This window comes from Natrix helvetica (assembly GCF_964273705.1).
Source record: "Natrix helvetica genome assembly, chromosome: 15".
Taxonomy (NCBI): domain Eukaryota; kingdom Metazoa; phylum Chordata; class Lepidosauria; order Squamata; family Natricidae; genus Natrix; species Natrix helvetica.
In genome coordinates, this window is record NC_138565.1 from 3,127,490 (window position 1) to 3,151,525 (window position 24,036).

The 24,036-nt window shown below is 47.3% G+C and overlaps 1 protein-coding gene across 2 annotated transcripts in view; it reads right to left on the bottom strand.

Moving 5' to 3' along the window:
• PNPLA7 (patatin like domain 7, lysophospholipase) overlaps positions 1 to 24,036 on the bottom strand; it is a 68,957-nt gene that overhangs the window by 13,289 nt on the left and 31,632 nt on the right. For both annotated transcript variants that reach the window (XM_081967213.1, XM_081967212.1), the window contains exons 19-26: positions 22,375 to 22,488; positions 17,783 to 17,843; positions 14,522 to 14,671; positions 8,187 to 8,250; positions 7,011 to 7,179; positions 5,804 to 5,986; positions 4,275 to 4,393; positions 1,837 to 1,993 (exon numbers count right to left, since the gene is read on the bottom strand). In XM_081967213.1, coding sequence (XP_081823339.1) covers positions 1,837 to 1,993; positions 4,275 to 4,393; positions 5,804 to 5,986; positions 7,011 to 7,179; positions 8,187 to 8,250; positions 14,522 to 14,671; positions 17,783 to 17,843; positions 22,375 to 22,488 — 1,017 coding nt within the window. The remainder of the gene's footprint in view (positions 1 to 1,836; positions 1,994 to 4,274; positions 4,394 to 5,803; positions 5,987 to 7,010; positions 7,180 to 8,186; positions 8,251 to 14,521; positions 14,672 to 17,782; positions 17,844 to 22,374; positions 22,489 to 24,036) is intronic.

Genomic DNA, 24,036 nt, shown 5'->3' on the forward strand with positions numbered 1-24,036 from the left:
AAGGGCTTGATTTACCACCAACCTATCAAGGACTGGGCAATGCTGTTCTGATCTAGGCTTCCCAGAAGCACGAAGCCAACTCCTCGTCCCAATAAACCTCTTTTATTTAGGCTAAAGGGAATTCCTCTCCAGCAAAGTCCCAGCTGACAGTCTTTCGCGAGATTTCACAACTACAGACCTTTAACAGGCTTGGAGAGCTGACAGGCTGATGTATTCCAAACTCCACGCTGTAGCAGCAATTCCTTGGCAAGCAGTCAGGAATGAATCTTCACACTAATTAAGCGAACTAATGGTCTCCTGCAAACTCCACTCCCCAGTCGCTCCTCTTTTATTCCCTCTGGGAGGGGTCATTCCCCGTCTATCTGTGGCTTTACTTCTGGGTCGACCCTTGATCCTTAGCTGTTGCCTTCTCCTGGCAGCTCTGCGCATGCGCACACTGGGAAGAGGCTCCAGCTGTCCTTCTGCCTCACTGATGTCTGATTCCGAAGGCAGCTGATAACTGTCAAACGGCCCTGGCCCCCTCTCTGCCTCCGACGCAGAGCCCTCATCCGAGCCTTCCCCAGACTCCAGGACTGCCCATGCTCCTCCCCAAGCGATGTGTATTGGGGGGGCTCCATTGTGGCCGTTACAGCAAATGCGATAAAAACCACTCAATGCCAGCCTCAATTACCTCAATTCCTTCTAAGCAGGGCAGCATGTGGAAGGAGAGAAAGAGAAAAGAAAATGAAGAGGAAGACGAGGGGAGAGGTATTAAACCTGGAGCAAAGGTCTTAGGGAGTCTGCTGTAGCATTAGGCTTGAGACCAGGAGATGGTGAGTTCTAGTCCTGCCTTAGCTATGAAAGCCAAATGGGTGACTTTTGGGCCAATCCCCAGGAGATGTGAGTTCTAGTCCTGTCTTAGGCACGAAAGCCAGCTGGGTGACTTTGGGCCAATCACCAGGAGACGCAAGTTCTAGTTTCACCTTAGGCATGAAAGCCAGCTGGATGACTTTGGGCCAATCACTAGGAGACGTGAGTTCTAGTCTCACTTTAGGCATTAAAGCCAGCTGGATGACTTTGGACCAATCCCCAGGAGATGTGAGTTCTAGTCCCAACCTAGGCATGAAGGCCAGCTGGGTGACTTTGGGCAAATCACCAGGAGACGGTGAGTTCTAGTCCTGCCTTAGGGATAAATGCCAGCCGGGTAGCTTTGGGCCAATCACCAGGAGATGTGAGTTCTAGTCCTGCCTTAGACACGAAAGCCAGCTGGATGACTTTGGGCCAATCACCAGGAGACTGGGAGTTCTAGTCCCACTTTAGGCATGAAACCCAGCTGGGTGACATTGGGCCAGTCCGTCCCTCTCAGCCCAGACTACCTCGCAAGATAGTTGCTGTGGGGAAAATAGGAAGGGATATTATATACATTCACCCCCTTGAGTGATTTTTAAAGTAATAAAAGACAGGATAAGAACAATTAAAAAATCGAAAATAAAATAAACCAATACTTTCCCTACTCCCTGAAGTCCAGCTTTAAGGAGAGGCTGAATGAACAGAAAGGGTCCACTCAGCTACCCAGGGAGTGAAATGAGAAAACAGTGAGGTCCTTGGGGGTCTTTGAGTTTGGTGGTGGTGGGTGGTTTGGAGACATTTCATGACCCAACTAGGTAACTTCATCAGTGCTAGAAGAGAGAGGGACTTCCTCTCTGCTTATATACAGAAGCTCTGGCTTGGCGGGCTGTTATTTTTTTGCAGACGTTTCATGACCCAGCTTGGTAACATCATCAGTGCTAGAAGGCAGGGAGGGTTGCTCTTATTTTTACATCCGGCTGGCTTGACTGGCAATGAGAAGTCTCTTACCATGGCCCACTGTCGCGCTTTGATCCTCATTTGGGTGTAGCTCCTCTCTTCTGCGTAGAGGGCCCCCATGAAGGAACCAATGGATGTGCCACCAATCATATCAATGGGAATTCCAGCCTCATTCAGCGCTCTGATCACCCCGACTTGGGAGCAGCCTCTGGAGAGGCAGGAGCAGCAGAGTTTGGGGAGAAGAAAGGTGTGGGGAGGTGTTGATTAATTTTCCTTTAAAATATATATATTAAACATTTAATTTCCTGCAGCGTACATTTATAGAAAGACACTTGTGGTTGCTAGCAGAGGAAAGCAGCGGCAGTCACGGGAAGCTGGGAAATGATCTGAGATCAGTTTTCGGTTCGCAGAAAAGTCCTTTGCGCTTCCAAGCTGCGAATCCAAATAAATGGGACCCCAGCAAGCCTTCCCTCAGTTGGAGAGAGGGAGAGGAAGGAAAGAGAAAGAGCAGGAAAAGAGATTTGAAAGGGAAGGAGGAAGGAAGGAAGGAAGGAAGGGGATGGAGTGAGAAAGAAGGATCAAGAGAGAAAAACATGGAAGAGAAACAATTTGAGAGGAAGGAAGAAAAGAAGGAAGGCGAAAGAGAAGGAAAAAGATGTGAATGGGAAGGAGAGAGGAAGGAATAAAGGGAATAGAGAGAGAAAGGAAGGATCAAGAGAGAAAAATATGGAAGAGAAACAATTTGAGAGGAAGGAAGGAAAGAAGGAAGGCGAAAGAGAAGGAAAAAGATTTGAATGGGAAGGAGAGAGGAAGGAATAAAGGGAATAGAGAGAGAAAGGAAGGATCAAGAGAGAAAAATATGGAAAAGAAATAATTTGAGAGGAAGGAAGGAAGGAAGGAAGGAAGGAAGGAAGGAAGGAAGGAAGGAAGGAAGGAGAAAGAGAAGGAAAAAAGATTTCAAACAGAAGGAGGGAGAAGTCTGCGATTGCTATTTCTCTGCCTGCCTGTCTATCTATCTATCTGTCTGTCTATCTGTCTATTTATTTGTCTCTCTTTCTATCTATCGAAGCCACGGTGGCACAACGGTGAGAATGCAGTACTGCAGGCTAACTCTGCCCATTGCCAGGTGTTCGATCCTGACTGGCTCAAGGTTGACTCAGCCTTTCATCCTTCCAAGGTGAGTAAAAGGAGGACCCAGATTGCTGGGGGGGCAAGAGGCTGACTCTGCAAACCGCTTAGAGAGGGCTGCAAGAGCACGGAAAAGCGGCATATAAGTCTAAGAGCTATGTCTATTGCTTGCAAGCGAGCAAGCACCCAAAGGAAGGGCTTGCAGAAATTTAAAATAAAAAAAAAACCTAACTTGATCTCAGATGAGCTTGTGTTTCGGAAGACCTTCAGCTGGGGGTTGGGGTTCACCCTTCCTCTCCCGCCCACCCCTCTTCCCACCAATGCCTGGAGCTGCTGCTCCTCCCCCCCTGGGATCAAGGAAAGGCAGGAAGGCAGGAAAGGAGGGGGATTTCGGATGTGAACAAAAGGAAGAGAGGCAAGAAACAGCTCTCGATGCTTGGAACAACGTGTGGGCGATGCTACTTATGGCAGCTCTCCCAAAATACTAGAACAATCAAACGAGGGGATTGCAGCCAGGAGCTAATTACCCCTCCGAAAGTTACAGGAGACAAGAAAATTCCAAGGTTCGCTTGGTGGGGCGCAGCAGGCATCAACCCAGCCCAGCCCTCCCTGCCCCGCCCTGCCACCGGGAGCGGGCGAACGGCTCCAACAGACAAAAAAATGGTGTGACATGTTCAAAGAGCGGTTTGCAGATGCCCCCAAACTCTTAAAATTATCTCAAACCTGAAAGAGTTTCACTGAGGATGCAAGCGGGAGGTGGACGTGGGGGGGGGGGAATTGCTTTTTGGGGGCTGAGCAGGGAAAAGAGCGAAAGGGAGGCCAAGAGAGAGATAGATAAGGAGAAGAAAGACAAGGAGAAAGAAATAGAGAAGGATGAGGAGGTAGGTAGACAAGGAGAAAGAGAAGGAAATGATAAAGGAGGAGATAAAGGAAAGGCAAAGGGGAAGGAATAGAAGAAAAAGAGGGAGAGAAAGAGGTTAGTCAAGAAGAAGAAGAAGAAAGAGAAGATAGTTGAGAAGTGGAAGAAGAAGATGATAGAGGAGGAGGAGATAAAGGACAAGAGAAGGAGAAAGAGGAGAAGGAGACTGAGAGAAAGAAGATAGTCAAGAAGAACAAGAAAGAGAAGATAGTTGAGAAGTAGAAGAAGAAGATGATAGAGGATGAGAAGATAAAGGACAGGAGAAGGAGAAGGAGAAAGAGGAGGAGGAGACCGAGAGAAAGAAGATAGTCAAGGAAGAAAAACAAGAAACAGAAGATAGTTGAGGAGAAGGAGAAGATAGAGAAGGAGAAGGAGGAGAAAGATCCAGCCATTTGTCGCGTTGCAATCAAGAAGCCAAGAGGTCTTTCCAAACCACTCTTACCGTGCTCCACCTCCTCCCAGGACCAAAGCTACGGCGTTCCCAGTCAAGACGCGAGCCAGCCGGGAGAAGTCGGAGTGTCTGTCGGCTGGTTTCTGGAAGACGCGTTCGTACATTTCTTTCTAAACCAGAGATCAAGACAAGCAAGACTTTCAGAGTTGGCCAATACCGTTAACACCATCGTAAGAAGGAAAGCAGGAATAAGGCTGAGTGGCCCAAAAGGTTTAGGGTGCGTTTGCTGGTAGATTTAGGTAAAAGGTAAAGGTTCCCCTCGCACATCTGTGCTAGTCCTTCCCGACTCTAGGGGGCGCTGCTCATCTCCGTTTCAAAGCCGAAGAGCCAGCGCTGTCCGAAGACGTCTCCATGGTCATGTGGCCGGCATGACTCAACGCCAAAGGCGCACGGAGTGCTGTTCCCTTCCCACCAAAGGTGGTTCCTATTTTTCTCCTTGCATTTTTTATGTGCTTTCAAACTGCTCGGTTGGCAGAAGCTGGGATGAGTGACGGGAGCTCACTCCGTTACGCGGTGCTAGGGATTCGAACCATCGAACTGGTGACCTTTTGATTGACAAGCTCAGCATCTTAGCCATTGAGCCACCGCATCCTTATTCAGGCCTAATAAGCTCAAAATATCCATCTTTCTAGGCAGCCCACTGGGAATTGCCCGTAGGGCTCCAATTACTATTGGACCGACTGCTGGTTTTGTGCTCCATAATCGCTCACCTTCAATTTGCTAATCATAATGTGTTTTTTTTCCTCTTCGATTCGTGCATCACCTGATAATTGCAATATCCATAAACCAGGGAAGGAGGAAAGGAGAGAAGGAAGGAGATGGGAAGAAGAATGGAGGGAGGGAGGGAGGGAAGGGAAGAAGGAAGGAAGACAGAAGGGTGGAAGGGAAGGAAGGAGATGAAAAGAAGGGAGGGAGGAAGGAAGGGAAGGAGATGGAAGGAGAAAGGAAGGAGGGATGGAGGGAAGGAGAGAAGGAAGGAGATGTGAAGAAGAGAGGGAGGGAGAGAAGGAAGGAAGGGAAGGAAGGAGATGAAAAGAAGGGAGGAAGGGAAGGAGATGGAAGGAGAAAGGAAGGAGGGAGGGAGGGAAGGAGAGAAGGAAGGAGATGTGAAGAAGAGAGGGAGGGAGAGAAGGAAGAAGATGAAAAGAAGGGAGGGAGGGAGGGAAGAAAGGAGATGGAAGGGGAGAGAAGAGGAAAATATATCCATAAACTAGGGAAGGAGAGAAGGAAGGTGATGGGAAGAAGAAGAAGACTGGGGGGAGGGAGGGAGTGAAGAAGGAAAGAAGAGGGAGGGTGGAAGGGAAGGAAGAAGATGAAAAGAAGGGAGGGAGGGAGGAAGATGAAGGGAAATGAGGGAGATAAGGAGGGAGGGAGATGTAAAGAGGGAGAGGGGAAGGAAGGAAAGAAGGAGGGAGGGAGAGAAGGAAGCAAGCTAGCAAGGAAGGAAGGAAATCAGAGCCCTGGAGAAATGCAGCTAACATCTGGGCCTTGGATGACATCACAGCCACGCAGCCTCTTACCAGTTTGGGCAGGCTCCGCCGGGAGAAGACTCGGCGAGGGCAGCGGAGATGAAGGTGTGCCGAGCACCAGCTTCGCATGTTGAGCCACTCCACGGTCCTGGAAGGAAGAGGTCCGTCTTCGCGATGCAGCAAGATCAGTTGCTTCTGAGCTCGGACCGCCGTGTTCTCCAGCATCCGTTCCAACTGGTACAGAAAATCAGGGGGTGGGGAGGTGTCAGCTGACCATTAGGGGGGACGTAGGGGGGACTCAGGGGAGGGGGAGGGCTCTTCCCCAGAGGGCCAAGAGGTCATGGACCTTGTTCGGACCTAGGCTTCCTTAAAAAGCAGCGCACCAGCATGTGGGCGACGCCGGGCCCCGTTGCACCGTACTGGTTGCGACGGGATCTGGAACCCAACACTGAAGCCAACGGTTGTACATCGAGGACTACCGCGCAGCAAATAAAATCCAGAGGATTGCTTTCCTAAACTTTGTTCTGACCGAGGCTTCCTTAGAAAGCTTGAAGCAGAGTCTTGTTCCTAGCAAATCCTCTTTTATTTACACGACTGTGAATTCCTTTCATTCGCAGTCCGCAAGGCTTAGCAAACATTCTTTCAGAGGAATGTTTATCCACACGAACCTTATCTCGCTTGGAGAGCTGCCAGATAACTAGTTTCCAAACGCAGGGCAAGGCAAAACTTGGCACAGAGTCTCTTACAGTCGCAAACAGAACTTTCCACTCTTGAAACGACCGAAGGAATGAATTATTTCCTGCAAAAGCCCCCTCCCCATTTGTCCCTCTTTTGTTTCCTCTGGGAGGGGCCAATCACCTCCAAGGTGTGGCTTTACTCTTAAGCCGACCCTGCTTTCTTAGTTGGTCTTGTCTTCTGGCAGCTCTGCGCATGCGCACACTGGGAACAGGCTCCAGCTGTTCTTCTGCCTCACTGCTGTTTAGCTCCCTCTCTGCCTCCGACTCAGAGCCCTTGTTTGAGCTTCCCTCGGCCCCCAGGACTGGCCCAGGTCAGTTGGCAAGGAAGGTCATACAATGGGGCAAAACTTACTTCACAGAATTAATCTCATTTAGAAATTTTGGGGCTCCCTTGCAGTCGTACGTCAAGGATTATTGGGACCCTTTTATCCCCCCCAAAAATTTGAAAACTGGATCCGGGATCTAACAAAGCCGGAATCAAAAATCAATCTCTTTTTTTAAAAAAAAAAAACTTCTTTCACCTCTCCGACGGTCGGCTCCTGCTCCCCCAGGCCCACGATCAGGATGCAGTCGGCCTGCCGGATGCAGCGTTGAGTCCAAGGGGTGAGGCTGCTGTCCGACTGGTAGAGCACGATGCGATGTACATCTTCCTGTTGGCCTAACCAGCTGGATAACCGGTACTCGTGGATGCTAGAGGAGGAGAACGGCAGAAGAGGAAGGAAGAAGGCTGTGAATTTCTTTGAAGTGGGTCACACAGCATCATCTGCAACCTGCTGGACAGGTGAAAGGCCTAAGAACCTTCCTCATCGCACATGTGTGCTAGCCGTTCCCGACTCTAGGGGGCGATGCTCACCTCCGTTTATTATTAGTTGAAAAGTGCACGTGAAACCTTAATGGTAAAGGAAAGCCAGGAAATCAAAGGGAAATACCGAACAAGAAATAGGAGGAAGTAGAAGGGGACATAAATGAGGGACAGGAAGACAAGGTGGAAAAAAGCAGCACTGGAAATTAAAAGGAGACAGAAAATAGATAAAACCACTATGTGGTTTTGTTTTAAATTTTGGAATGTTTGTTATAAAGGGACGTTAAAACAACTATAGTCGTATGAAGGATGAGGTATGATGATAGCAATATATATAAATATATGTGATGTAAAATAGATAATTTGATATGAATCAGAGGTGACGATTGTGGAAGGGATGCACGAAAGTTCTTCGTAACCAATTGACACACTTTTTACAATTTGTAATGGAAAATGATTTTGTTTGTCTTTATTATATATATATATGACCTTCCTCCCATATTTAGGCATACCAGGGGTTGTAACACAAATACATACCTATTTCCCTGGCTCAACTGATAAGGAGGCGAGCCTGTGGCTTAGTGGCTAAGACTCCTGCCTAAGATATAATACAGCCCAGGTTCAAATCCCAGTAAGGGTATGGCTAGCTGATGAGAGCTAATTAGCTCGAAATAGATCTATACTAGTCTCCCTTTATTTATTTATCAGTACAAATACAACATATATATATATATGTATGTGTGTGTGTGTGTGTGTGTGTGTGTGTGTGTGTGTTGTGTTTGTGCTGATAAATAAATAAAGGGAGCATACCAGAGGTTGTAACACAAATACATACATATATATAGTTTTTTTTTTATGGCTTGCTGACATGGTTAAGGGTACAATGACAGCTCACCTGTCCAGGGCTGCAGAGCCAAGCTGTTGCTTGATGTTGTCGCTTGTGAGCAGTAGGGTGGGACCTAAGAAGAAGGCAATAAGGCACTTAACAAACCAGGCCAGAATAGTGACAATAGATATAGTTAAATAAATAATTCATAATGACAATAATGTATACAATGTGTAGTGTTAGGATAAGTAATAACTGGATATGAATATTGAATGATACCCATGAAAGGATGATTAGAAATCCTTTTGGATTATATATAAAGGTTAATTTAAAAAAAAAGGATTAAGTTAGATTCAGTTAAGTCTTGATTATTAGGGGGGGAAATGATATGATGCAGGATATAGTCAAAATAAAGGAGGGATAATGATAATAACGTATATATATATATATGTATGGGTACAACATAAGGAAATGGGATGTAAATTGTAAACCGTGATTTGGAAAGGAGGATTAGAAAACTTTGTTATTAAATATTATAGATGTTTAGCTAGAATAGGACGTAAGGATTCAGTGTCATTGGAGGATTTTAGAAATAGTAAATGAAATGCCAGTTTGTGGTTATGTATTAAATCTTGGTATATTTTATGATGAAGGACGTTTAAACAATTATAGTCAAATGTAAATGGAGGTATGATGACGGTAACATGTATAAATATCTGAATTAAAATACTTGAGTTAATATGAATTATGTTTGTTGACTGTGGAAGAGATGCACAAAAGCCTTTTTGTAACCAGCTGATACACTTTCTACAGTATGTAAAGAAGGAAGATTTTATGTGTTGTGTTTGTTTTGAAAATAAACATTCTATTCTATTCCATTCCTATTCCTTATTCTATTGTATTATATTCTACTCTACTCCTATTCTACTCTACTCCTATTCTAATTCTATTCCTAAATTCTATTCCTAAATTCTATCCTATCCTCCATCCCTAGTCTATTTTCTTTCACCCATGTTACAATTTGCCTGCATGCAGTCGGTGGTCTACGTTTCTCACTTGTGGCCCACGGATGAGACAGACGGGAAAAAAAAAGCCAGCGGGCTCTCAATCAATCCACAAGTCTCTCTGCCGCGTTGCTTGGTGACAAGAGACAGCATGCCCTAACTTGCAAGCTAAGTTCCACCGCGGCCCTCGCCGTTGTCAACCAAATCTTTACTTTTGCAATTTTGGGGAGGGGGGGTATCGCAGCTCCTAACTCCTGGGGGTGTCTCCCCTCCCATTTTAGGATCCCCCATTACAATTCTGTGTTTCCTGCAAAAGAAAAAGAAAGAAAGAAAGACAGCTGAATGGGCAATTTGGATTTCTAGACTTAAAGGAGAGCCGATGTAGTTCGGCAGCGTGTTAAATTAGGTGGAGGGCTGAAGAGGAAGAGAGAGATTAAATGAAAAAGAAGAAGAGCCGGAGACAAAGGTCAGCAGCGATATGGACAGCCGTGCTGGGGAAACATCGCCAAAAATATATAGCCTTTAAGCCACATCAATAAACTCATTTTCCTGTTAGCGGAATGGAGCGCTACCCCAGAAGGGAAAAAGAGAGAGGTTGCTGAGCGCCGAAATACACACCGACACACCTGGGGAGGCAACAGGACCATGGAGTCCACATCAGGCTGCAGGGAAGAGCGGTCCGAATCAGAGAGGAAAGGTTGGACAGAGAGACGGACACACGTAAGAATCATGGTGGTGGAAGGGACCACGGAGTCCGACCCCCTGCTCAAGGCAGGAGACCTTCTATACCATCTCAATTGGCTGCCCAGTTTGTTTTGAGAAAAGCTCCAGAACTCATTGTTCTGTCAGGAAATGTCTCCTTAGTTCTAAGTTGGAACTTTCCTTCCTAAATGTCCATCTTTTTTTTCTTCATGTCTTGACCTCTGGGGCTTTGGAGAATAGGTTGATTTCCCCCCCCCCTCTTCTCTATGAAAGCCCCTCAAATACTGGAAGACAGTCTCCCCCCCCCAATCCTTCTCTCTCTCTCTCTCTTTTTTCTCTCCGTCTCTCTCTCTCTACTAGTCTTTCTCATTTTCTCTCTCTCTCTTTCCCTCTTCCAATCTTTTTCTCTTTTCTCTCTCCCAGCCTCTCTCTCTCTGTTTCTCTTTTATCCCTCTCTCCCTGTCTCTCTCTTAGTCTTTCTCACTTTTTTCTCTCTTTCCTTCTTCCTGTCTCTCTCTCTACTAGTCTTTTTCATTTTCTCTCTTTCCCTCTTCCAATCTTTTTCTCTTTTCTCTCTCCCAGCCTCTCTCTCTGTGTTTCTCTTTTATCCCTCTCTCCCTCTCTCTCTCTCTCTTAGTCTTTCTCACTTTTCTCTCTCTCTTTCCCTCTCCCTGTCGCTCTCTCTCTCTCCTAGTCTTTCTCTTTCTCACTTTTCTCTCTCTCTTTCCCTCTTCCAATCTTTCCCTCTCTGTTTTCTCTCTCTCCCGGTGGTCTCTTTCTCTTTCTCTCTCTATTGTGGTGATCGTTAGTAATCTCCCTCAAAGAAAAACAGCAGGTGGGAGAAAAGGAACATGGAATTATTGTTCAAAGCTGCAAAAAAAAAAAATCCCTTTGCATTTCTCCTAGGCAGGAGTTTCAATTAGCTTCTCTTATTCCTTCACGATCTGAAATTCTGTCTTTGTTCCAGTTATATTCAAATTTTTCCCCTCCTCCTTAACATCTGTTTCTTCCCTCTTTTCTTCCTACGCAGATCATTCTGGCTAGACTAAATCAGAGCAGGCCAAAGAATTTCAAGATTGCTCGTGAGAAGCCAAAAAGATAATAGTTTGAAAACGTGAGCAGATACAAAATCTGAGAAGGTGCTGTGTTTCTTTTTTAATTAGTTAGGGCTTTTTATCTTCATGGATGTTTTGTTTTCACGTAGATATGTATTTGCGCAATCCGGAACGCCGCCTTTTGAAATGAAAATACAGACAGTCCTTGACTTATGACTATAATTGGGTGCCGAATTTCCATGGCTAAACAACAGTGGCTGTGGAAGTGAACCGTACTCGATTCTACGACCTTTTCTGCCAAGGTTGTTAAGCAAATCACTTCCTTTTGTTAAGTGAACCGTGCAGTCATTAAACAAATACACCCTCCCCCCCCCCATTGACTGCTTGTCGGTTGTTCTCTGAGAGGTCGTAAAGTCAATCATATGACCCCGGCATCTGGCAACTACCATTAATAAATTGATCTTATTTTTATTTGTTCGTTAAATTTGTTTGTCAAGCATCTCACCATGAGGTTTGCAGGTTTTTGAGGGCCCAAATTTCAACCACATGATCATGGGGAATGCTGTGTTGGCTGTAATGGTGAGGACCGGTCGTAAGTCAGTGGTTTTTTTCAGTGCCTTTGTAGGTTTGAATCATTGCTGAATGAATGGCTATTAAGTCAAGGACTATCTGTACTCAGCCTCATGCAAACGGACGGCTCAATTCCTTAATTTTGTATAAATTCACTAGTTGAGGCTCAGCGTTGTCAGGCGAGAGAGAGAGAGAGAGAGAAAAGAGAAAGAGAGAGGGAGAAAAACAGAGAGAAAGAGAGAAAGGAGAAACAAAGAGAAAAGAGAGAGGAAAAACAGAAAGAGACATAAAAGAGAGAGAGAAGGAGAACGAGAAAGAAAAGAGAGAGAAAGAAAAGAGAAAGAAAGGAGAAAAGAGAAAAAGAGAAATACAATAAAAAGACAGAGAGAGAAAAAGAGAAAGAGAAAGAGAGAGAGAGAGAGAGAGAGAGAGAGAGAGAGAGAGAGAGAGAAAGGCAAGCAGGCATTGGCAAGCCACTTCTGCAAAAATAATAATAATAATAATTCTGAAAATCTTGGCCAAGAAAACTGCAGCAGCTCTTGGGAAGGAGCCCCCGTCTAAGATCTAAGAACGGTGCACCAGCAAAGGGACGGACGGACGGACGGCTGTGAGCTGCACATGCAGCTTTCCTTTATGCGCTGGAATGATGACTCATCCAGAAATGTTGACCGGGTAGGGGGAGGGAAAGGTGGAGAGAGGGAAGGGAAAGGTAGCCAGCCGACTGTATGGATGCTTTTTCTGTCCTCTAAAAAAGGATGTCAGACACAAAGCATCTGCTGTGTGGCAAAAGCCGGCGCGGGACGGGGTGCGTATTTGTTTCGTGCCCATTTCACTTTGCCGTGGTAGCCCCACCGCAGAGGGGGGAAACTGCCCGGATGGCCGAGGGCCAGCCAGACCATCTCCCACCCATGTCAATAAATAAATCTGTGTAAATCTGGCATAAGGGGGGGCAGGCTTTATGACGCCACCGATCTCTCGTCCTGCCGCAAAATGCATTTAAACAATTGGTAATGGAATTAAAAGCCGGGCGCCATAAAATGTTTCTTCTTCTTCGCCTGACTGCCAGTTGGGCATCATAAATTTTCTAATGGGAACAGGCCGTGGCTCAAAGTTGGAATGGCAGGAAATGATTTTGTGGGTGAAGAGTTGTAGACCGAGAAATCAGGATATATATCTATATCTATATCTCCCCCTTTCTCTTTCTCTCTCTGTTTTTTCTCTTTCTCGCTTTCTCTTTCTTTCTCATTCTCTCTTTCTCTGGGGAGGGAATGGAGATTTTGCAGTATCCTTCCCCTGGAGTGGGGAGGGAATGGAGATTTTGCAGTATCCTTCCCCTGGAGTGGGGAGGGAATGGAGATTTTGCAGTATCCTTCCCCTGGAGTGGGAGGGAATGGAGATTTTGCAGTATCCTTCCCCTGGAGTGGGGAGGGAATGGAGATTTTGCAGTATCCTTCCCTTAGAGTGGAGAAGGAATGGAGATTTTGCAGTATCCTTCCCCTGAAGTGGGGAGGGAATGGAGATTTTGCAGTATCCTTCCCCTGGAGTGGGGAGGGAATGGGGATTTTGCAATATCCTTCCCCCTGGAGTGGGAGGGAATGGAGATTTTGCAGTATCCTTCCCCTGGAGTGGGGAGGGAATGGAGATTTTGCAGTATCCTTCCCTTAGAGTGGAGAAGGAATGGAGATTTTGCAGTATCCTTCTCCTGAAGCGGGGAGGGAATGGAGATTTTGCAGTATCCTTCCCCTGGAGTGGGGAGCGAATGGGGATTTTGCAATATCCTTCCCGCTGGAGTGGGGAGGGAATGGAGATTTTGCAGTATCCTTCCCCTGGAGTGGGGAGGGAATGGAGATTCCCCTACCGCGCCCACCAAGCCATACCCACAGAACTGGTTTGCAAACAAATTTGAATCCCACCACTGGCCCAAAGTCACTCAGATAACTTCATCATTACAACTCACAGACTCCCTGATTTCCAGCCTGACGCATCACCGTGACATCAAACCGGCTTTTGACCCAATATTATCCTTCGCTAAAGATGATTCGCTCGAGCATTAAAAATAGATCTCTGCTATTAAAATTAACAGAATCATGACACCAGTAAGCGTCAGGTGGCAATTGAAAAGGGTTTGGCAGCTTTCCAGGAGATCTCGCATGACCTGTCAGCTAAGGAACGAAGAACGATCTCCTTTGAGTTATCATGACTCAGAAGACGTGATTACATTGACTCTCCACACCAGGTGAAAAAAGGGCAAAGCAAAACACAGAGGAGAACGCAAACCTTACTCCAGTGATGGCAAAGCTTTTCGGCCAGTGCCCTAACTGGAAGAAGCGTGCATGTATGCTGGAAACCTGAAGAACAGGTGGCCGGCATATGCATGCCTGTTTCTGGCCTCTTTTGGGTCATTTTCAGGCTGAAAAACAGCCCCCAAATTGCCTGAAAACAGCTTTGGAAATGGTCCAAACAAACAGCCTAAAAATGGCCCAAAAAACAACCTGAAAACAGCCTGGAAAAAAGCCTCTTTTATGGCCATTTTTCAGGGTTTTTTCAGGCCGAAAACAGCCCCAAAATGGCCTGAAAATTGGCCCCGAAAATGGCTCAAAAACATCCTGAAAATAGACTGGAAAACATCCTGAAAAACAGCCTCTTTTTTGGCCATTTTTCAGACCATTTTCAGCCAAAAAACAGCCTCAAAACGGCCTGAAAATGGCCCAAAAAGCAGCGAGGAAACGGCCTGGAAAACAGCCTGAAAAACAGCCTCTTTTTTGGCCATTTTTCGGGCCGTTCTCTGGCACACAGGGGCCCCTGAAGACCAGCTGGCCAGCGCACATGCACGCACCAGAAACCAGAAAAGCAGCTGGCGACGGCACGCATGTCCACCGAGAGGGCTCTGCATGCCACCTCTGGCATGCATGCCATAGGTTTGCCATCAGAGCCCTACTTGGACATCAGGGGCCCTTCCAGCTTTATTCAGATGGGCCACCCAATTTTGAGACGTATCTCCTGGACGTCCAGGTCCCTCCCATTATCTCATGGATGGGGGTCCGAAGCCACCCAGAGCCCGCGGGGGTCTTACCAATGGCGCAGAGGGCATGCTTGAGCTCCAGGGTGAAGGTCGAGAGGGGCACCTCTTCCGAGACGGGCATGATGGCCACCGTGGCGAGGTTGCTGGCTGGGTTGCTGGCGTCCCACTTGCTGCTGGCGGTGCGTAAGGCCAACTGGTGCCCTGGGGAACAGAAAACCCGTTGGAGAAGACCGTAGGCTGCTTGCCCGCGTCCCAATCGGAGGGCGAGGGAAGAAGCATCCAGAACCACATCAGAAAACTAGCACTAACGTAAAACGTGAGAAGATGGGCCCAGCTCTCAGAGACGCAGTAGAAATGGGTTTGCCAAGAGCCCGGGGAAGTCAGGAGATCCAGGCAGTTCAAATGAGTATTCAAGATTTATTAAGCTCTCTGAAAGAATCTGAACTACTAACGGTCAAAGGAAACGAGCGGGAGATAAGAAAGGAATTCAAGGTGGCTGGACTTAAGATCTCTTGTGGGAGCGCAGGGATTCGTGACTGATGACGCATTTGACCCCCTCCCTCGGGCTCATCTCCTACAGGATTAACAACAGGACATGTTGTTAACCTGGTTTTTTTTTAAAGTGTTTTAATGGTTTCTAGCGTTATTTTATCCTTTTGAAATGTTTTCTTCATTGTAATGTAGGTTTCTGAATTGTGAGCCGCCCGGAGATGGAAATCAAATCAAATCAAACTGGTCAATCAATCAATGCAAAACAGAACACCCGTTGCTGAACCGTGAGCTTCTTTTCAAGATCCGTGAGAGTTACCGCTTTGTCAATCATTCATAACAAGTAGTAGCTCTTGACGTACGGTCGCAACTGGGGCGAGGATTTCTGTGGCTAAACTGGTTGTTACATGAATCTCGCCCAAATCTCAAACCTTTTTGTGACTCACGGCGGTTGTTGAGTGAATCGAAAAGGACTGCGAAGTGGACCTGGCTTCTCTCAGTGGTTTGCGTGTTGGAACGCTGTTCCCTTCCCACCAAAGGTGGTGCCTGTTTTTCTACTCGCATTGTTTACGTGCTTTCAAACTGCTAGGTTGGCAGAAGCTGGGACAAGTCACGGGAGCTCGCTCCGTTACGCGGCGCTAGGGATTTCGAACCGCCGAACGTCCGACCTTTCTGATTGACAAGCTCAATGTCTTAGCCCCTGAGCCACCGCGTGAGTGTCACTTTTAGCAGTCGCTAATTGAACAGTGAGTAAGTCAAGCGATACTCTGTACTCTGAACACCTTATTGTAAAGGTCATCTCCTCTGTGTGGCACCTAAATTCTGGAATGTTCTCCTTGCTCGGCGAGAGCATTTAAGCAGCCAAAGGAGACAAGAATCTCATTCCTTAACTCCCCCCCCCCCCTCACCCTCCCTGGGCGTTTTGAGTGGGATTCATAATCATGGGTATTTTAACTATTCTGTCTTTTCCTTTGACTGGCAGACACCTCGAGCGCCCTAAGAATAGAAATGCGGGGTATAAACCAAATATAGGAAGGAAGGAAGCCACAGATGAGGTGGGTGAAGAGAAGATACGTGGATTGATGAGGTAGGACAAGGAGAAAGTGATTTCCAGTGGTGAAATTCAAACGTTTTTACCATCGGTTCTGTAGGCTCAGCTTGGTGGGCGTGGCAGGGGAAGGATACTGCAAAATTCCCATTCCCTCCCCACTCCAGGGAAAGAATACTGCAAAATCCACATTCCCTCCCCACTCCAGGGGAAGGATATTGCAAAATCTCCATTCCCTCCCCACTCCAGGGGAAGGATACTGCAAATCTACATTCCCTCCCCACTCCAGGGGAAGGATACTGCAAAATCCCCATTCCCTCCCCACTCTAAGGGAAGGATACTGCAAAATCTCCATTCCCTCCCCACTCCAGGGGAAGGATACTGCAAAATCTCCATTCCCTCCCCACTCCAGGGGAAGGATACTGCAAATCTACATTCCCTCCCCACTCCAGGGGAAGGATACTGCAAAATCCCCATTCCCTCCCCACTCTAAGGGAAGGATACTGCAAAATCCCCATTCCCTCCCCACTCCAGGGGAAGGATACTGCAAAATCTCCATTCCCTCCCCACTCCAGGGGAAGGATACTGCAAATCTACATTCCCTCCCCACTCCAGGGGAAGGATACTGCAAATCTACATTCCCTCCCCACTCCAGGGGAAGGATACTGCAAATCTACATTCCCTCCCCACTCCAGGGGAAGGATACTGCAAAATCCCCATTCCCTCCCCACTCTAAGGGAAGGATACTGCAAAATCTCCATTCCCTCCCCACTCCAGGGGAAGGATACTGCAAAATCTCCATTCCCTCCCCACTCCAGGGGAAGGATACTGCAAATCTACATTCCCTCCCCACTCCAGGGGAAGGATACTGCAAAATCCCCATTCCCTCCCCACTCTAAGGGAAGGATACTGCAAAATCCCCATTCCCTCCCCACTCCAGGGGAAGGATACTGCAAAATCCCCATTCCCTCCCCACTCCAGGGGAAGGATACTGCAAAATCCCCATTCCCTCCCCACTCCAGGGGAAGGATACTGCAAAATCCCCATTCCTCCCCACTCCAGGGGAAGGATACTGCAAAATCTCCATTCCCTCTCCACTCCAGGGGAAGGATACTGCAAAATCCCCATTCCCTCCCCATTCATTCAGAATCCATGGAGAGGGGAGCCAGATTTGACTTCCCAAACCCGGTTATTGATTTAACCAGGGACGCGGTGGCTCAGGGGCTAAGACGCTGATCTTGTCGATCAGAAAGGTCGGCAGTTCGGCGGTTCGAATCCCTAGCGCCGCCTAACGGAGCGAGCTCTCGTGACTTGTCCCAGCTTCTGCCAATCTAGCAGCTCGAAAGCACGTCAAAAATGCAAGGAGAAAAGTAGGAACCACCTTTGGTGGGAAGGGAACAGCGTTCCGTGCGCCTTCTAGTCATACCGGCCACATGATCACAGAGACGTCTTCGGACAGCACTGGCTCTTCGGCTTTGAAACGGAGATGAGCACCGCTCCCTAGAGTCGGGAACATGTCCGTGTGGGTAAGCTTTACTAATTTAACCACTGCAGAGGTTCACTTCACGAATGTGGCTGGGAAAGTCGTAAAATGGGACAAAAGCTCACTGAACCATTTTCTTACTTAGCAAGATAAATTCTGGCCTTTGGGCGTAAGTCAAAGATAGCTGGGTTGTCCCATTCTTCCACCTCTAATTGCATGCACAAGCCATCCCGCTTTCTACCTACCCAACCCCAAGGAGCAGAAGAAAGAGCCAAAGCATCCCGTATCCTACCCCCTTGCTGTAGATTTCCAAGGATCTTTTCACCCAGCAAATGGATAAGCCGCGTCACGACCTGAAAGAGAAAAGAGGAGATGGGGGAGAAAAACAGAGATGTTCTAGATTGCTTCTCTCCTTGATTAGTTTCCACCCATTGCTTCTTGTCCTGCCCTCAGGTGCCTTGGAGAATAGCTTGACTCCCTCTTCTTTGTGGCAGCCCCTGAGATATTGGGAGACTGCTATCATGTCTCCCCTAGTCCTTCTTTTCATTAAACTAGAGATACCCAGTTCCTGCAACCGTTCTTCATATGTTTTAGCCTCCAGCCCTCTAATTATCTTTGTTGCTCTTCTAGGGTCTTTCTAGAATAGAGCTTGAAGGGCCCTCTTCCATTCCTGGTTGTGTTCTCACCACGTGGCATTCCTTCCAGCCCCTCCTCTCTGGGGCAGCCCCTCAAATATTGGAAGACTGCTATCCTGTCTCCCCTGGTCCTTCTCTTCACTAGACTAGCCATGCCCTGTTCCTGCAACCGTCTATCGTATGTTTTAGCCTCCAGGCCTTTGATCATCTTAGATAGATTCAGTTTAACAGAGTTGGAAGGGACCTTGTAGGTCATCTAGTCCAACCCCCTCTGCCCAAGCAGGAGACCCTAAACCATTCCTGACAGAGGGCAGTCCAGTCTCTTCTTGAAAGCCTCCAGGGATGAAGCGCCCACAACGTCCAAAGGCAACTTCTGTTCCATGGGTTGATTGTTCTCCCTGTCAGAAAATTCCTCCTTATCTCCACGTTGAATCTCTCCTTGTTCAGTTTCCACCCATTATTCCTTGTCTGGCCTTCGGAGGGCTTTGGAAAATAGCTTGACCTCCTCCTCCTCCTCCTCTCTATCTCTATCCCTGTTTTCTTTTTTTCCTCTCCGTTGTTTCTTTGGACGGTGAGTTTATGTGGGTTTCTTTTACGTGCGTGCTTTGGGGAAATGTCATGAATGTCATTGGAACGAAGTAACCCCAGGTGTCCTGGTTCCTGGATGTCGGATGGGTGAGAGGCAGGCCGGTGGCGTGAACGTCTGAAGCCCAGGGAGGTCAGAGCCGGAGGGAAGGAGGGTGGGAAAGAGAGGGAGGGCTCTGCAGCCTGCTTTTACACGGCCACGATGGGTTTGAAAACAACTGTGGAGCCCCAGCACAGCATGCTGCCTTCTGCCACTGGGTGAGTCACTCTGCGGCTGCTATGGCAACCTAGCAGGAACATCAATTTTGGGTTGGAACAATGCGTCTGGCACGCATTCTGCTGGGGACTTTGAAAGCTGCTTTGCTTGGGGAAAGGAGGCATGCTGTCCCACCCGCCCCCCCTTCCGTGGAAAGAGAGGGAAAACTTCCATTTCTAGGTGCCTAAGATGTCAGTAAACACATTTTTTAAAGGAAGAAAGAAAAGAGAGGGGGGGAGGAAAGAAGGAAGGGAAAGAAAGAAAGAGAGAGAGAGAGAAAGACAGGAAGAGAAAGAGAGAGGGGGGAAGAAAGGAAGGAAGGGAGAGAAAGAAGGAGAAAGAAAGAGAGAGAGAGAGAGAGAGAAAGGAAGCAAGAGAGAAAGAAAGAGAGAGAGAGAAAGGAAGGAAGGAAGAGAGAGAAAAAAAGAAAGAGAGAGGAAGGGAGAGAGAGAGAGAGAGAGAAAGAAAGAGAAAGGAAGGAAGGAAGAGGAAAGAAAGAGAGAAAGAAAGAAGAGAGAAAGAGAGAGACGAAAAAGAAGGAAAGGAAGGGAGGAAGGAAGAAATGGAGAGTAACCAAGAAAGAAAGAAAGAAAGAAAGAAAGAAAGAAAGAGAGGGAGGGAGGGAGGGAGGGAGGGAGGGAGGGAGAGGAAGGAAGGAAGGAAGGAAGGAAGGAAGGAAGGAAGGAAGGAAGGAAGGAAGGAAGGAAGGAAGGAGCTGCAACAAGACAGCCAAACTTTTTCTCCAGCAATTTGGCACTTCTTCAAAACTTTACAGCCAGCCAGGAAAGAAAAGGAATCCTGGCCACTTGTGGTATCAGGAGTGATCCGTTCTCTCCGTGCAGAGGATAATGTGCCTTGTAGTCTACCGGGAGCAAAGTCGCAGGCGGCTTAAAGGATTTGTGCCTGACATCTGCTCATGCAGTGGAGGAGTGGTGAGGTGGAGCTCTCGCCTCACAATCAGGAGGGTGTGAGTTCAATCCTAGGTAGAGGCAGATATTTCTCTCTCTGGGCACGATAACAATAGATCTGCTGAACAAAACTCCGCATTGGTGACAAGAAGGGCATCTGGCCAGTAAAAACTCAGCTCAATTCAGTTGCTCAGACTTCACCCTGCAAGGGATTATGGGGTTCATTAAAAGACGATGATCTGAATCTTATAAGCAGAATGGAAAAAACAACAATGACCTTGTTGTGGTGTTTGTCTCACTTCCCAGACGGGTAGTCCTCGGCTTACGACCACAATGGGGACCCGAATTCCCATCGCTAAGCGAGGTGCTTCTGAATTGAGTCATTGCCCAATTTTCACAATCAGTTTTGCTACGGTGGTTGAGCAAAATCATTTCAGTTGTTAAACGAATCACGCGGTCATTAAGCCAACCTGGCTTCCTCCATGAAATTTCACTTGTCGGAAGACATGTAGGAAGGTCACAAATGATGGGTCATGTCACACACACACACACACACACACACACCCTAAGATGCTGCAACCGTCGTACGTGCGAGCCAGTTGCCAAGCACTCAGATCCTAAACGTGGGAACGCCGCAGTGGTCGTAAGTGTGAGGATTGGTGATAGATTCCTTCTTTTCCAGCACGGTTTCAACTTCAAACATTCACTGAACAAACGCCTGTAACTCCATCACTAGCCGTGAAGCCAATTTCTTCTCCATCGTATCTAAAAACCTAAAGTTATTATTTCGTTTTAAAAAAAGGGATGTATTTCTTTCAGATGCTGATCACGAAATGCCCTCAACGCACCCGTGAGAAAAATCTCCACCATCTTTGCGTTCGTATCACAATTGGAGCGCAGCTTTCAGGGCGCTGCTTGCTTAAGTAGGGCAGGGGAAAATAAGTCAGAAGGGAACGCTGCGGCCCAGTTCTCCGACGAAAAAATCCACCACAACCGCTTGGCTTAGCAAGAATAGACAGATGGAGCCGTCTTCTAAAAATAAACCAGCTTTCAAACGTAACGCACAAACCAAGTTGTCAGAGTGACAACACACACACCGGCAATCGCTGTGCTAAGGCGCCTGTGAAGTGAGCTATCCAATCCCACTGTGTAGGGATAATTCTTCCCCTGAGTTAATTGATTTATTGCATTTAATACAAATACAATAGCAGAGTTGGAAGGGACCTTGGAGGTCTTCTAGTCCAACCCCCTGCCTAGGCAGGAAACCCTACACCACTTCAGACAAACGGTTATCCAACATCTTCTTAAAAACCTCCAGTGTTGGAGCATTCACAACTTCTGGAGGCAAATTGTTCCACTGATTAATTGTTCTCACTGTCAGGAAATTTCTCCTTAGTTCTAAGCTTTTCTCCTTGATTAGTTTCCACCCATTGCTTCTTGTCCTGCCTTCAGGTGCCTTGGAGAATAGTTTGACTCCCTCTTCTTTGGGACAGCCCCTGAGATATTGGAAGACTGCTATCAAGTCTCCCCTGGTCCTTCTTTTCATTAAACTAGCCATGCCCAGTTCCTGCAATAGTATGTTTTAGTCTCCAGTCCCCTAATAGTCTTTGTTGCTCTTCTTTGCCCTCTTTCTAGAGTCTCCACATCTTTTCTACATCGTGGCGACCAAAACTGAATGCCGTATTTATTAGCATTTGTCCAACAAAAACAAGAACAAAAGAATAAAAAATACAGGGACAATAGACACATTAGCACACTGACGCACGCTCCCTCCAGTAGCCACTTAAGTACGATGTAAAGGTCCGCGGAAGTCAATTTGGGATGGAAACTGTGAAAATTTGTAGCTGACTCAGGTAAGAGCAGTGACGGCAAACTTTTTCGGGGAAAAGGTTGCGCAAGAAACATCGCATGCATACGCACACACTTGTCAGGGTGGGTCGTGCTCCGGAAAAGCCAAACTTCTGAATTCTAGCATGCATGCGTGCCCAAAGATCAGCTGGTCGGCGTGCAGGCGCAGGCCAGTTTTTGGCACTGCCATGCGCGAAAGGACCACACTCTTGAAAAGCCAAACCTCTGAGTTCTGGCGGCCATGCACAGCCAAAAATCAGCTGGCAGGCATGCATGCCCACTGGTTTTCGGCACTGCCGTGAAAATGTGACGGACAGCTGATCGCCGTGCGCACATGTGCGCGAGGACCCCGGAAGAGAAATAGGCAAGGCCGTGCATGCCGGGCGACGTGATTCCATGTGCCACTTTGGGTAGGTGTGCCACAGCTCCGCCGTCATGGAGGTAGCGCATTCCCGACTTTGACGGCTCCGTTACAGCAATCTTATGCTTTACAGCCAAGTTGGAAATGATTTACGCTGAGTTTAAAGCGCATTTCGGAGCCTGCGTTGCTGCGATTCCAACAAAACAAAGCCGTTTGCGGGTAAAACGCACAACTTTGCATGCAATGCCTAGAGTTGGGAATTGGAGAGGGCAGGCAGTTCAGACTTCCTACCTGGGGGAACTTGCGTTTGATGGAGATCAGCGCTCCCTCTGGGAGTTTGGCCAGCTCGGAATCCCGAACGGCGTGTACCGTGGTCGCCCTGGGTTGGTGAGTTAGTGCTTCAACCTGAGAGGAAGAGAGACCAAAAATGGTTATTCAATTTGCGTCAGAAATCGTTGACCCGAGAAGGGACCGGTCATCGTTCACTAAACAAGTTAGAATCCCGGATATTCTACTTCTTCTCCTTTCACCATAGATCTTTATTGATTTGGGCACATATCAAAGGGCAGAGTTCCACAAACAAATAATTACTCAAATTGGATGTTTTAAAAAAGCCATTTAAAATGGAATTGGAATCAAATACGATTTTAAATGACTTTGGAATCAAATACAATAATTGAAGAGATTGATAAAGGTCAAGGTTCCCCTCGCACAGTCGTTCCCGACTCTAGGGGGCGGTGCTCATCTCCATTTCAAAGCCTTCTGGTGCTTTGGAGAATAGCTTACTCCCTCTTCTTTGTGGCAGCCCCTCAAATATTGGAAGACTGCTATCATGTCTCCCCTCGTCCTTCTTTTCATCAAATTAGACCTATCCAGTTCCTGCAACCGTTCTGTGTTTGGGTCTCCAGCTCCCTAATCTTCTTGGTTGCTCATCTCTCTACTCTTTCTAGAGACTCAAAAACTTTTTTTTACACCGTGGCGACCAAAACTGGATGTGATTATTATTATTTTTTAGCAAGTGACATGAAGGAATAGGGCATGTGTTTTTTAGCTGATTGCTTTTCACATCGAGGGCACAATGGAACAGCGCAAACAGTAGCCAAGCGGGTGCCTTCATCCAAAGCGTCTGGAAATGGGTGGAGGAATGCTTCGGGATGGGATTGGAGAAGGAGAACGAAGAAGAGCCAAGAGGAGCGTAACACTAGAGAATTCTGCAAGAACAGAGTGTCTCCTTCGAAAACCCTCTTAGGGCCACTCCTGCTTGCCAAAGGATCTCAATCGTACGGAAGGAAAGCCAACATTTCTGCTGCACTGTTGAGGCCGCCAAGGCACTTCAAGTTGAACAAAGATGCGGAGTGCTCTCTCTCTCTCTCTCTCTCTCCCTCTCTCTCTTGATGAGTAGACAAGCAGCAGAGTTTGCACGCCATGCCAGAAAGAGGAGACGTCCGGCATTGAAACGTGTCTCCAAAAGAGCTCGTCTCCTCTGGGACATATCCAAGGAGAAGGAGAACCTCAACGTGCAGGTAGAAGGGGTTCTCCATAGAACTTCTCCACAGGAATAAAGGAATGGCTTTGCCTTCTTCTGTCCTTTTTTTATTTATTTATTTCCCCCATAAGGAATACTGTAGTGAGTCATAAGGCAGCCTGTTGCATCCCGCCAGCAGCCAGAGGAGCTGGTGACAGATTCGTGCAATGAGGAGGGTTGGGGAGGAAGATGGGCCAGCCCTGGAGTCTGGGGAAGGCTCTGAGGAGGGCTCTGTGTCGGAGGCAGAGAGGGGGCCAGAGTCGGAGATCAGTGAGGCTGGAGCCTGTTCCCAGTGTGCCAATAAAGAATTCTATTCTATTCCATTCCATTATGTCTATTCTGTTCCATATTTCTATTCTATTCTACATTTTTATTCTATTTCTATTCCATTTCCATTTCCTATTCTATTCCTATTCCCATTCCCATTC